We start from the raw sequence: 14,060 nt of genomic DNA, 5'->3' as shown, positions 1-14,060 counted from the left end.
TATACTTATAACACTTTTTCTATTTTTTTAATTGAAATATAGTTGACATATAATATTATATTAGTTTTAAGTATACAACATAGAGATTCGACAGTTATTTACATTGTAAGAGCCTCACTCCAAGTAGTGTAGTTACTACCTGTAAACACAGGATGTTACAACATTATTTACTATATTCTCTATGCTTTACTTTCGTCCCCATGACTAATTTATATTTTCATTGAGATTTTGTCTCTTTACCCCTTCACCTATTTCACCCACCCATTCAGACCCCTCCTCCATGGTAACCATCAGTCACTTTGCAGTGTCTATGAGTCTATCACTGTTTTGTTCATTTTGTTTTGTTTTTAGATTCTACATGTAAGTGAAATCATCTGATATTTGTCTTACTCTGCATAACTTAGACATTACTTAGCATGATACCTTCTAGGTCCATCCATGTTGTTGCAAATGGTAAGTGTTCATTTTCTATAGCTGAATATTCCATTCTGTAAGTACCACATATTCTTACCCATTCATCTTTGATGGACACCTCTTCCATATCTTGGTTTGCTTCCTTATCTTGGCTATTGTAAATAATGCAGCAATAAACATCAGAGTGCATATATCCTCTCAAATTAATGATTTTGTCTTCTCTGGGTAAATTCCTAGAAGTACAATAACTGGGTTGTACGGTATTTCAATTCTTAGTTTTTTGAGGAACCTCCATACCGCTTTTCATAGTGGCAGCACCAATTTACATTCCCACCAAAGTTTAGGAGGGTTCCCTTTTCTTCACATCCTCACCAACACTTGTTATTTCTCGTCTTTTGGAGAGTGGCCATTCTGACTGCTGTGGGGTTATCTCTCATTGTGGTTTTCATTTGCATTTTAGTGATGTGGAGCATCTTTTCATGGAAAAAATCTGTTCAGGTGCTCAGCCCATTTTTTAATAATGTTATTTGTTTTTTTACTGTTGAGGTGTATGCATTCTTTAAATATTTTGGATATTAGCCCCGTATCAGATATATCATTTATGAATATATTCTTCGACACCATAGGTTGCCTTTTCATTTTGCTGATGGTTTCCTTTGCTATACAGCTTTTTAGTTTGATGTAGTCCTACTTGTTTATTTTTACTTTTGTTTCCTTTGCATATACAGAAAGATTACTCATGCTTATGTTTGAGAGATTCTTGCCTATGTTTTCTTCTAAGAGTTTTATGGTTTCATGCATTATATTTAGATCTTTAATCCATTTTGGGTTTGTGTATGGTGTTAGACAGTAATCCAGTTCAATTCTCTTGCATGTAGCTCTACAATTTTCCCAATACCATTTATTAAAGAGACTATCTTTTTACCATTGTATATTCATGGCTACTTCATCATATACTAATTGACCATATATGTGTGGGTTTATTTCTGGGCTGTCTATTCTGTTCCATTGATCAATGGGTCTGTTCTTGTGCTAGTACTACACTATTTTAATCACTGAAGCCCTGGAGTATAGCTTGAAGTCAGGGAGTGCGGTATCTCAAGCTTTGTTCTTTAACACGATTGCTTTGGCTGTTAGGGGTCTTTTGTGGTTCCATACAAATTTTAGGATTATTTACTCTAATGTATTCAAAAAAGCAACTGGTATTTTGATGGGGATTGCACTGAATCTGTGAGCTGCTTTGGGCAGGATGGCCACTTTGACAATATTAATTCTTTCTAACCATGAGTGTAGGATAGATATCCATTTATTTGGGTATTCTTCAGTTTCTTTCATCAGTGTCATACTGTTTTCAGAATACAGGTCTTTCACCTCCTTGGTTAGGTTTATTCTGACATATTTTATTCTTTTTGATGCAATTGTAAATGGAATTGCTTTCTTGATTTCCTGCTAGTTCATTATTAGTATACAGGAATGCAGCAGACCTCTACACACTGATTTTGTATCCTGTGACTTTGCTAAATCCATATTAGTTCTAGCAGTTTTTTGGTGGAGTCTTTAGGGTTTTCTGTATATAGTATCATGTTATTTGCAAACAGTGACAATTTAACTTCTTCCTTACCAATTTGGATGCCTTTTATTTCTTTTTCTTGTCTGATTGCTGTAGCTAGGACTTCAGTGCTACGCTGAATAAAAGTGGTAAGAGTGGGCATCCTTGTCCTATTCCCGATCTTAGAAAAAAGCTTTTTAGCTTTTTGCAGTTGAGTATGATGTTACTAGCTGTGGGTCTGCTGTATATGGCCTTTAGTATGTACTTGTAAGCATTCTGACATCATTGCTATTAAACTGGTAAGAAGAACCTCTATACAATAAATCAATGACTTACCAGTTCTTGTTTGCCTCCAAATTTTTTTTAAAAAACTGGCCTTTTCCTCTTTCTAGCTAAAGACACTGGGTTTTAGTTGATGTCAGCCTTACAATGCAGGTTTTCTGATAGGTAAATACGAACAGCTGCATAATTTCTCTTGATGTATGACAGTTACTCTATGCAGTGAAGAAACTCTCAACCCAAAGGAGACAGAGGCAGCAAAAAGGAAAACTGCCAGAATATGTTCTCTGGCTTCTGATGTCTGTGTTCTATGTATATGATCCATTTTACAGACTGGTGCCATACATTTGCATGAAGCCCAAGTAAAGCATTCCATTCTCTGATGAACTTCCAGCAACAATCTCAGCAGGGAAAAGGCCAAGGACGAAAGTGGCCAGAAAGTTTCTGTTTCCTCTGCAGAACAGACTGCCCCTTCTTGCACCTGCTCCCTCATCAGAACCTAAAGGACCAGAGGCAAGGCCAGCACAGGATACCGGGCCCCCAGTATAGGGCCTGGTCATAGCAGCTATCACAGGGGGTCCCCTCATCACCCGGTGTGGACAGTGGACAGGTCTGAAACTGCTGTGTGCCTCTCAGGTCTTTTCTCTACCAAATGGTAACAGGCATACCTGCTTTAAAGGACTATTATGAGAACCACATGAGAAAACGCTTATAAAACACTGACAACAATGCCTGGCATGGAAAAGCAATACACTGTGTAGTATTTGTTCAATTAAATCAATATTTTTAAAATAAGAGTTTTCCTGTACGATGAAAAAAACCCACTCTATTTTCTAATTAAGTCATTCAAATCCCAGAAATTTAAGGACTATTTTATATTAAAAGTCACTTGTTCAATTTCCCATTTATTCTAGTAAGAGATTATGGCCTTCTTGGTTGTTTTCCAGAGAAAAGACCATAAAACAGTCAATTTTAGAATGCTTTAAAAACAATCAATAAGCTACCAACTACATTTTCTCTAAGTCCTCCATATTTTTGTGTTACTTTTTTTTAATCCCTTGAGACTTAGTTAAATTTTCTTCAAAGTACAAATAATATCACTTATGCATTCTTTAGAACATACAGTGCTGAATGTTTCTCAAAATATTTTCACATGCAGTATCTTGGGTGATTCTTACCAAAATGTTCTAAGCTGTGCAAATAAGGATTGCCCCCTTCCTACACTGTAAAAAATACAATCCTGTGATGGGGACGGAGAAGTGGCAGATCTAGGAATTTAAAGACTAAATGTTCTTCCTACTGAAACATGCAGCCATGGTTCACTGGCCACTTAAAAACAAAGAAAGAAAATATTTTTAAAAATTAAATAAGTAATTGTTGTCTACTGGCTCTAGAACACAATTAAATACCACTCTCTCTCACCAGAAAACACTGCTACTAAAGGTGTTTTGATCTCGTTTAAGACCAAAGAGCCAAGGAGGCACTATATATGCAAAGCGGATCATGAGGAACCAGTAAAAAGCCACAGGTAAATGAGATCTGAGAATATTAAAACAAAACAAATACACAAAAAGGTTCAACAAGAGAAACTATCAAAGTGTGTTGGGACCCCATTAGTCTTAGGGGAAAGGAAGGCCCTACAACCTGATAAAACCACTTGCTCAGTTCTCAAATACACATTACAAGAATAAAATGAGAAGGTGGAAAACTTGTCATCATACCATCCTTGTAAGACTGTTCTAAGATCTCGTTCGGATCCACCTGCCAGACCTTTAGGATGCAGGAGAACATTTAGCTAAGAAACTAGATTAATTTTAACTCAACTGTTGTTCAATTTTCTTTTGCTGTACCAATCATCTAATATGTTCCTATGAAATCATAAAAAGAATGTTTTAATAAGGAAACTTACTTTTACAAGTGAGTTATCTGAAAAGTTGAGAAAAGGAATATTTTCACCTTTGAAAAATAAATGCCTGAGTGTGATACCTCCAGAAAAAAAAAAGGATAAAATTAAAAGCAGCCTTTTGTGGGATCCAGGGAAAAGAGACCCTAAGCTTCACAAAATACACAAGCAACTTCAAATTACAGGAAAGGGGTCCTCACATCTGCTTTATTGCTCAGAGCAAAGGGCAGTTGTACCCTAAATATTTAGAATAATTTTAATACAGAGGGTATTTCAGAGATTTAGAATTTAACCTTAGCTGACTTCAAGTAGCTTCTCTAATTTTATCCAAAGCTGAAATTTCAAGGTAATTTACTGTAACTACAATCATTTAAGTGATTACTTCCAGAATAGGGCAAATACAGAAAAAAAATCTGGTTAGGAAAACTAAAAAACAAAGAATGGACAATATACATCTGAAGAAAGGAAAGAAGATGAGAAGTAGGCATGAGCAACTGTAAGGAGGACTGAGACATAGTGATGTGTGTAGGACGGGGCACTTGGAAAACATTACACATTACTCCAAGCTGTGAGTTTGGTGTCTTGTCAGAAAACCATCACACTTCAAAATAACCTACAACCTTTGTCCAGATGCCATTGTCTGTTTGAACCTTCACCTACAGTTAGGATAAGACAGGCTCAGTGACCAATAAAGTAGTTTACAGAGGAGCTGATACCCAGCTCTGTTCATTACCCTGCCTCTGGTGGCCCCTTCAGACACCAGGAAGAACAAATCCAATTTAAATTTAAACTCACCCAACATGCATGTGCCATGTTACCATTTCTGTAAAAATGGGGGAGTGAAAAAATAATGTGTAGGTGTGGTTTGCTAAGCTGAAAAAGTCTCTGGAACAATTAATAAGAAACTACTGATAGTAGCTGTCTTTTGGGGGGGCTGGGTGGGATGGTTGTTGGGAGAAGATGACTTTTCATTCTCCATAAACATTTTGAAGTTTGTATCATGGACTGAATTATTCAATCAAGAAAAATTAATTTAAAAAAACACTGAAGACCCCACAATTGGAAGCACACAGCATCCTACTACAATGCATATTAAATGTCAGGTGATCCAGATGGCAAGTTGACTAGGCTATCTTAACAGCTCTGGTAAAACTGGTCTTGAAGATTTGAATCTCTTATCTGTCTCCTCAGATTAACTCCCAAGCAGAGGCCAATGTCATGCATGTAAATATATTCCACCAGAAGAGAGGCTTTTAAGAAAGCAATTTCTTTATCCCAGTAGGCAAATCATAGAAAGAAAGCCTTATTTACTAGATTACAACAAATAACCCCATAAAAAATACGTTCCTGGATCATGGGAAGATGGCAGCATGAGTACTTCAGTGGAAATCTCCTCCCAAAAACATATATATTTATGAAAATACAATAAATGCAACTATTCCTAAAAGAGACACAAGTGGATGCAGTACAACAGCCAGGATACATCTACATCTGCGAGAACTCAATATCACACGAAGGGGATAAGATACAAGCTGCAGCCAGGTGTGACACGAACGCTCCCCCACCCCAGAACCAGGAGGGAAGAAAGGAGTTGAAATGCAGAGGGAGTGAAAGCTCAGGACTGCTAAACAACAACCTCCACAAATCCACACGCGGAGCGCAGACACAGGTGCACAGGGTGCTGGATATTAGAGAAATGGAAAAGCAAAACCTGTGGGCAAGTCCCCACAACTGGCGCACCTGAGACAAAAGAAAAGCGAGTGCTTTTTGCAAGTCTTAAAGAGACAGGGACCCCACCGCTGGACAAGGTCGTCCCGGTACTCTTACCCAGCAGCTGGGAATCTCGGGGAACGTTAGGCACCCTAAGCCCCTGGGCGGCAGTGCAGCTCTGAAGCCCCTCACGGCACTAAGCAGCCTGCCAGTCATTCCCCCAACTGGCGCAGTAGTGGGAGAGTGGTAGTGGTAGTGCGTGCTGGGGGTGGTGATGCCAGAGGGGACCAGGAGCGGCCGTGTGCACCGACAGTGCCAGAGGGGACTGGGAGGGGCTCGTGCAAGACTGCAGCGGCGGCGACCAAATAGCCCGGGAGCTGCCTGTGCGCGCCAGCAGCAGTGGCACCAGAAGAGCCCGGGAGAGGTCCACGCGGGAGAGGCCCATGCACACCTGCAGCAGTGCCAGAGGGAGCAACCACACTCCCAGCAGCCCACCAGAATCCCACTGTGACACACAGCCACCCAGGCCAGACCCAAAGGGCGTTGTTGGCACACAGCTGCCTGGCAGGGGCGCCGCTATTGAGGAAGAGCGTACCTGCTGTGCCTGCCACTCCCCACAGGGCTCCGCGCTGCTCTGACAAAAAACCCAACCACAGCAGCTTAGGGGATAAACCCAGTGGTTGCTCCAGGAGTGTGGGTAACTGAAAGGCAGCGGAGAAGGGCAAGGCATCCAACAAGCAGGAAAGGATTTTCTTCTCCCAGCTGACACACCCGCAACCTACCTACAGCCACCGCTATCACCATGAAAAGGCAAAAAAATTTAGTCCAGTTGAAAACAGTTCAGACAACCCCTGACAGAGGATCTGCAGAGACAGGCCTAACCAGTCTCCCTGAAAAAGAATTCAAAATAAAAAACATAAACATGCTGACAGAGCTGCAGAGAAATATACAAGAGCTAAGGGATGACGTCCAGAGGGATATTACAGAAATAAAACAATCTCTGGAAGGATTTATAAAAAGAATGGATAAGATGCAAGAGGCCACTGATGGAATAGAAACCAGAGAAAAGGAATGCATAGAAGCTGACGCAGAGAGAGATAAAAGGATCTCCAGGAATAAAACAATATTAAGAGAACTGTGTGACCAATCCAAAAGGAACAATATCTGCATTATACGGGTACCAGAAGAATACGAGAGAAAAATGGATAGAAAGGGTCTTTGAAGAAATAATTGCTGAGAACTTCCACAAACAGGGGGAGGAAATAGTTGCTCAGACTACAGAAGCACACAGAACTCACAACAGAAGGAACTCAAAGAGGGCAACAGCAAGACATGTAATAATTAAAATGGCAAAGATCAACAACAAGGACAGAGTATTAAAGGCAGCCAGAGAGAGAAAAAAGGTCACCCACAAAGGAAAACCCATCAGGCTATCACCAGACTTCTCAACAGAAACCTTACAGGCCAGAAGAGAATGGCATGATATATTTAATGCAATGCAACACAAGGGCCTTGAAACAAGGATACTGTATCAAGCACGATTATCATTTAAATATGAAGGAGGGATTAAACAATTCCCAGACAAGCAAAAGTTGAGGGAATTTGCCTCCCACAAACCACCTCTACAAGGTAATTTAGAGGGACTGCTCTAGATGGGAGCACTCCTAAAAAGAGGACAAAACACCCAACATATGAAGAATGGAGGAGGAGGAATAAGAAGGGAGAGAAATAATCATCAGACTGTGTTTATAATAGCTCAATGAGCGAGTTAAGTTAGACAGTAACTTCCTAAAGAAGCTAACCTTGAACCTTTGGTAACCATGAATCTAAAGCCTGCAATGGCAATAAGTACATATCTCTCAATAATCACCCTAAATGTAAATGGACTGAATGCACCAATCAAAAGACACAGAGTAATAGAATGGATAAAAAAGCAAGACACATCTATATGCTGCTTACAAGAGACTCACCTCAAACCCAAAGACATGCTTACAAGAGACATGCACCTAAAACCCAAAGACATGCACAGATTAAAAGTCAAGGGATAGAAAAAAGTATTTCATGCAAACAACAGAGAGAAAAAAGCAGGTGTTGCAATACTAGTATCACACAAAATAGACTTCAAAACAAAGAAAGTAACAAGAGATAAAGAAGGACATTATGTAATGATAAAGGGCTCAGTCCAACAAGAGGATATAACCATTATAAACATATATGCACCCAACACAGGAGCACCAATATATGTGAAACAAATACTAACAGAATTAAAGGAGGAAACAGAATGCAATGCATTCATTTTGGGAGACTTTAACACACCACTGACTCCAAAGGACAGAGCCACCAGACAGAAAATAAGTAAGGACACAGAGGCACTGAACAAACACACTAGAACAGATGGACCTAATAGACATCTATAGAACTCTACACCCAAAAGCAACAGGATACACATTCTTCTCAAGTGCACATGGAACATTCTCCAGAATAGACCACATACTAGGCCACAAAAAGAGCCTCAGTAAATTCCAAAAGATAGAAATTCTACCAACTTTTCAGACCACAAAGGTATAAAACTAGAAATAAATTGTACAAAGAAAGCAAAAAGGCTCACTAACACATGGAGGCTTAACAACATGCTCTTAAATAATCAATGGATCAGTGACGAAATTAAAATGGAGATCCAGCAATATATGGAAACAAATGACAACAACAAAACAAAGCCCCAATGTCTGTGGAACACAGCAAAAGCAGTCTTAAGAGGAAAGTATATCGCAATCCAGACATATTTAAAGAAGGAGGAACAATCCCAAATGAATAGTCTAATGTCACAATTATCTACATTGGAAAAAGAAGAACAAATGAGGCCTAAGGTCAGCAGACAGAGGGACATAATAAATGTCAGAGAAGAAATAAATAAAATTGAGAATAAAACAATAGAAAAATCAGTGAAACCAAGAGGTGGATCTTCGAGAAAATAAACAAAATAAATAAGCCTCTAGCCAGACTTATTAAGAGAAAAAGAGAGTCAACACACATCAACAGAATCAGAATCAAGAGGGGAAAAATCACGACAGACCCCATAGAAATACAAAGAATTATTAGAGAATACTATGAAAATCTATATGCTAACAAGCTGGAAAACCCAGGAGAAATGGACAACTTCCTAGAAAAATACAACCTTCCAAGACTGACCCTGAAAGAAACAGAAAATCTTAACAGACCAATTACCACCAATGAAATTGAAGCGGTAATAAAAAAACTACCCAAGAATGAAACCCCCAGGTCAGATGGATTTACCTCGGAATTTTATCAGACACACAGAGGACATAATACCCATTCTCCTTAAAGTTTTCCAAAAAAAGAATAGGAGGGAATACTCCCAAATTCATTCCATGAAGCCAACATCACCCTAATACCAAAACCAGGCAAAGACCCCACCAAAAGAGAAAACTACAGACCAATATCCCTTATGAACGTAGATGCAAAAATACTCAACAAAATATTAGAAAACAGAATTCAAAAATACATCAAAAGTATCATACACTATGACCAAGTGGGATTCATCCCAGGGATGCAAGGATGGTACAACAATCGAAAATCCATCAACATCATCCACGACATCAACAAAAAGAAGAAGAAAAAACACATGATCATCTCCATAGATGCTGAAAAAGCATTCGACAAAATTCAACATCCATTCATGAGAAAAACTCTCAGCAAAATGGGCATAAAGGGCAAATACCTCAACATAATAAAGGCCATATATGATACACCCACAGCTAAAATCATACTGAACAGCGAGAGGCTGAAAGCTTTTCCTCTGAGATCAGGAACAATATAGGGATGCCCACTCTCCCCACTGTTATTCAACATAGTACTGGAGGTCCTAGCCACGGCAATCAAACAAAACAAAGAAATACAAGGAATCCAGATTGGTAAAGAAGTCAAACTGTCACTATTTGCAGATGACATGATATTGTACATAAAAAACCCTAAAGACTACACTCCAAAACTACTAGAATATCGGAATTCAGCAAAGTTGCAGGATACAAAATTAACACACAGAAATCTGTGGCTTTCCTAAACACTAACAATGAACCAATAGAGAAATCAGGAAAACAATTCCATTCACAATTGCATCAAAAAGAATGAAATACCTAGGAATAAACCTAACCAAGGAAGTGAAAGACCTATACCCTGAAAATTATAAGACACTCTTAAGAAAAATTAAAGAGGACACTAACAAATGGAAACTCATCCAATGCTCCTGGCTATGAAGAATTAATATCGTCACAATGGCCATCCTACCCAAGGAAATCTACAGATTTGATGCAGTCCTATCAAATTACCAACAACATTCTTCAACAAACTGGAACAAATAGTTCAAAAATTCATATGGAACCACCAAAGACCCCGAACAGCCAAAGCAATTCTGAGAAGGAAGAATAAAGTGGGGGGGATCTCGCTCCCCAACTTCAAGCTCTACTACAAAGCCACAATAATCAAGACAATTTGGTACTGGCACAAGAACAGAGCCACAGACCAGTGGAACAGAATAGAGACTCCAAACATTAACCCAAACATATAATATGGCCAATGAATATACGATAAAGGAGCCATGGACATACAATGGGGAAATGACAGTCTCTTCAACAGACGGTGCAGGCAAAACTGGACAGCTACATGTAAGAGAATGAAACTGGATCACTGTCTAACCCCATACACAAAAGTAAATTCGAAATGGATCAAGGACCTGAATGTAAGTCATGAAACCAAAAACTCTTAGAAAAAAAACACAGGCAAAAATCTCATGGATATAAACATGAGTGACTTCTTCATGAATATATCTTCCCAGGGAAGGGAAACAAAAGCAAAAATGAACAAGTGGGACTATATCAAGCTAAGAAGCTTCTGCACAGCAAAGGACACCATCAATACAACAAAAAGGTATCCTACAGTATGGGAGAGTATATTCATAAATGACAGATCCGATAAAGGGTTCACATCCAAAATATGCAAATTAGAGCTCACACACCTCAACAAACAAAAAGCAAATAATCCAATTAAAAAATGGGCAGCGAAGCTGAATAGACAGTTCTCGAAAGAGGAAATTCAGATGGCCAACAGACACATAAAAAGATGCTCCACATTGCTTGTCATCAGAGAAATGCAAATTAAAACCACAATGAGATATCACCTCACACCAGTAAGGATCGCCATAATCAAAAAGACAAATAACAACATATGTTGGTGAGGTTGTGGAGAAAGGGGAACCCTCCTACACTGCTGCTGGGAATGTAAATTAGTTCAAGCATTGTGGAAAGCAGTATGGAGGTTCCTCAGAATGCTCAAAATAGAAATACCATTTGACCCAGGAATTCCACTTCTGGGAATTTACCCTCAGAATGCAGCACTCCAGTCTGAAAAAGACAGGTGCACCCCTATGTTTATCGCACCACTATTTACAATAGCCAAGAAATGGAAGCAACCTAAATGTCCATCAGTAGATGAATGGATAAAGAAGATGTGGTACATATACACAATGGAATATTACTCAGCCATAAGAAAAAAAGAGATCCCACCATTTGCAACAGCATGGATGGAGCTAGAGGGTATTGTGCTCAGTGAAATAAACGAGGCGGACAAAGACAAGTACCAAATGATTTCACTCATATGTGGCATATAAGAACAAAGGAAAACTGAAGGAACAAAACAGCAGCAGAGTCACAGAACCCAAGAATGGACTAACTGTTATCAAAGGAAAGGGACTGGGGAGGATGGGTGGGTAGGGAGGGATAAGGTCAGGGAAAAAGAAAGTGGGCATTATGATTAGCATGTATAGTGGGGGGGGGGCACGGGGAGGGCTGTGCAACACAGAGAAGACAAGTAGTGATTTTACAGCATCTTCCTATGCTGATGGACAGTGACTGTGAAGGGGTATGTGGGGGGGACTTGGTGAAGGGGGGACCCTAGTAAACATAATGTTCTTTATGTAATTGTAAATTAATGATAACAAAATTAAAAAAAAAGAAAAACAAAACAAAAAAAAACGTTCATGGTTTTCTAATACTTAATAAGGAAATAATTTCCTATCAACAAAAATCTGAGCAAAGAACCCATGCTTGTACTAGGTTGGAAGAAAGAGAGAACTCTGATCTGAGCATGTTTAAATCTTTGCTCTTGATATTAAGACTGGGAGTGAGGATACTTGGTTTCTAGTTTAAGGCTAAAATTAATGAGGTGTGTGACCTCCAGGAAGTCACTTATCCTCTCTGGGCTTCCTGTTCCTGTTTTGCATAGCAGGATTGCTGGAATACAAGGTTTTTAAGTTCCTTTCTTAGACACTAACTCCCTCATCTGTTTCCAATATAAATAATTTAACAACTAAGCTAGCTAGTCAAGGAATAAAGAAAGGTGTTCCCTTGAAAAAAAACATCTTAACTATTAAAGTAAAAAAAAAAAAAAAATCCAGAAATGGAAATGAGAACAGAACACAGAAGAGATTTCCTTAGTTCTAATTCCCCAAAACTTTGACATTTTCTAAGCCAGAATGTTATTTCCAATAATGTAGTCATTTGAATTATTATTTAGCAACATTTTTGAAATTTTCAGATGCAAAGAATAATATAAACTTAATGGAAGCAAACACAAAACTCCGGTATCTTCTTTATGCTTCTGAGGGAGTTTGTAACATCTAAAATCACCACTCTTACCTTAAGCTGTAGTTAGCCTGTGCCCAGGTCAACCACACACAAGGAAATCAATGATCTCCCACCTGCATTCTGGAAAGACAAGAGCCACACAGTCTCTAGGCCCCTAATCTGTTCTGCTCTTTCCTCCTGGCATGTGAGGCTGCTCACCAGGAACTATACCCCAATGTCCTTTGCAGCAGGCATGACTCAGGTTATGCTCTCACCAATGAAACAGGGACAGGACGCACAACGCCACCTGCTCACCACACAGGCGCTGCTGGCCTGCATTCCTACTCTCCCACTCTGGCCACCTGGCTTCACCCCTGCCAACAAGGGCAGTGTCCTCAACACAACAACAAGGAGATGGGGAAGAGCAGAGCTCCCTGCAGCTGGACCCTTCCCAGACAACTATGGTCATGTGTGACAGGAACACATGGTCTCTTCACCCCCATGTCCTGAGGCATGTGCCACAGCAGCTCAGGCTTTGCCCTGCCCTGCCAACACTGCACAGCTGAGGTACCACAGCTCATCTCCAAAGTGGTGTGCAATCCCAGACTAATGCATCTCCCACCAGTGGTTCCAAATGCAAGATGTCCCAGAGGTTACGTGGTTAGGTAAGAAACACACTCACCAGCTCACCAGCACAACTGATTAAGGACATCTTTTCCAAGAGCTTTACAATCAACTTGAATCTTAATTCTCAAAAACAGTAATCTGAAAATACGACAGAAACATACCAAATGTGCCATAAAACCCTCTAGGTCCACAAGTCCCCACGCCATACTTCTTTAGAGACGCCAAAGCTGCTGCCTTTGGGGAAATAAAAAAATTAGATTTTAATAATTTCTCTTTGAAACGAACATTTCCTATTCTTTAACCCACATAGGTCCTTCCTCCCTACCCCATTTTCCTTTCTTCCTTAGAACTAGGACAATTCTAACTGGGAGATGTAATGATTTAGATTAAAACACTGAAAAGATGTATTCGCTCGATTATCAAAACCTGGTCAACTCAGTGCCTTTATACTTGTTAGCATTAACTCCATATACTTTTGTAAGCATAAGTTTTTCCTCAAGAACATTTACTGGCCCGTAGTCCCAAAAAGAGATGGAGTAAATATCTACACAGGTCTATCATTCAGGTCTGGCTCATAAAATTCTCTGGGTGTCCCTCAACACTGAGCCATGTTAGCCACTCTTGCTGTCCTCTGCCAAAATCCAGTTTACAGCTCTATCAGAAAAGAATACTATGAAAACACTTAGATAGCCCTTTCCAATATTATGCATTTGTCTATTTTATGTCCATTTCCTTATGTCTGTCATGCTATCTGTCCACTTCAGCAAACATGCCACTTACCTTGACCCTAGGGTTATCCAACAATCCAAGAAAGTTAAATGAGGCAAAGTTTATGCATTCTTTTCCATTCACCACAATTTTGTGGCTTGGCGGGCTGGGGAAGAGAGAAGAGAGTGGTAAACCTGAATGGACATCTGGATCACAGGGCACGTGCTGCCAC

The 14,060-nt window shown here is 39.6% G+C and overlaps 1 protein-coding gene across 10 annotated transcripts in view; it reads right to left on the bottom strand.

Annotated features, from left to right (window-relative positions):
* The window catches only part of SPTLC1 (serine palmitoyltransferase long chain base subunit 1), a 106,432-nt gene that overhangs the window by 71,042 nt on the left and 21,330 nt on the right, over window positions 1–14,060 (bottom strand). For 9 of the 10 annotated variants that reach the window (XR_012127855.1, XR_012127856.1, XM_073228844.1 and 6 more), the window contains exons 4-5: window positions 13,901–13,994; window positions 13,282–13,354 (exon numbers count right to left, since the gene is read on the bottom strand). The exons of the other annotated variant lie outside the window; for it this stretch is intronic. Coding sequence is in view for 7 of the 9 variants with exons in the window: in XM_073228844.1 (XP_073084945.1) it covers window positions 13,282–13,354; window positions 13,901–13,994 (167 nt within the window). In the remaining 2 variants the exon portion in view is untranslated. The remainder of the gene's footprint in view (window positions 1–13,281; window positions 13,355–13,900; window positions 13,995–14,060) is intronic. 10 annotated transcript variants of the gene reach the window in all.

The sequence above is a fragment of the Manis javanica genome, chromosome 2, assembly GCF_040802235.1.
Source record: "Manis javanica isolate MJ-LG chromosome 2, MJ_LKY, whole genome shotgun sequence".
Lineage (NCBI taxonomy): Eukaryota > Metazoa > Chordata > Mammalia > Pholidota > Manidae > Manis > Manis javanica.
This window is presented reverse-complemented; position numbering and strand designations above follow the sequence as displayed.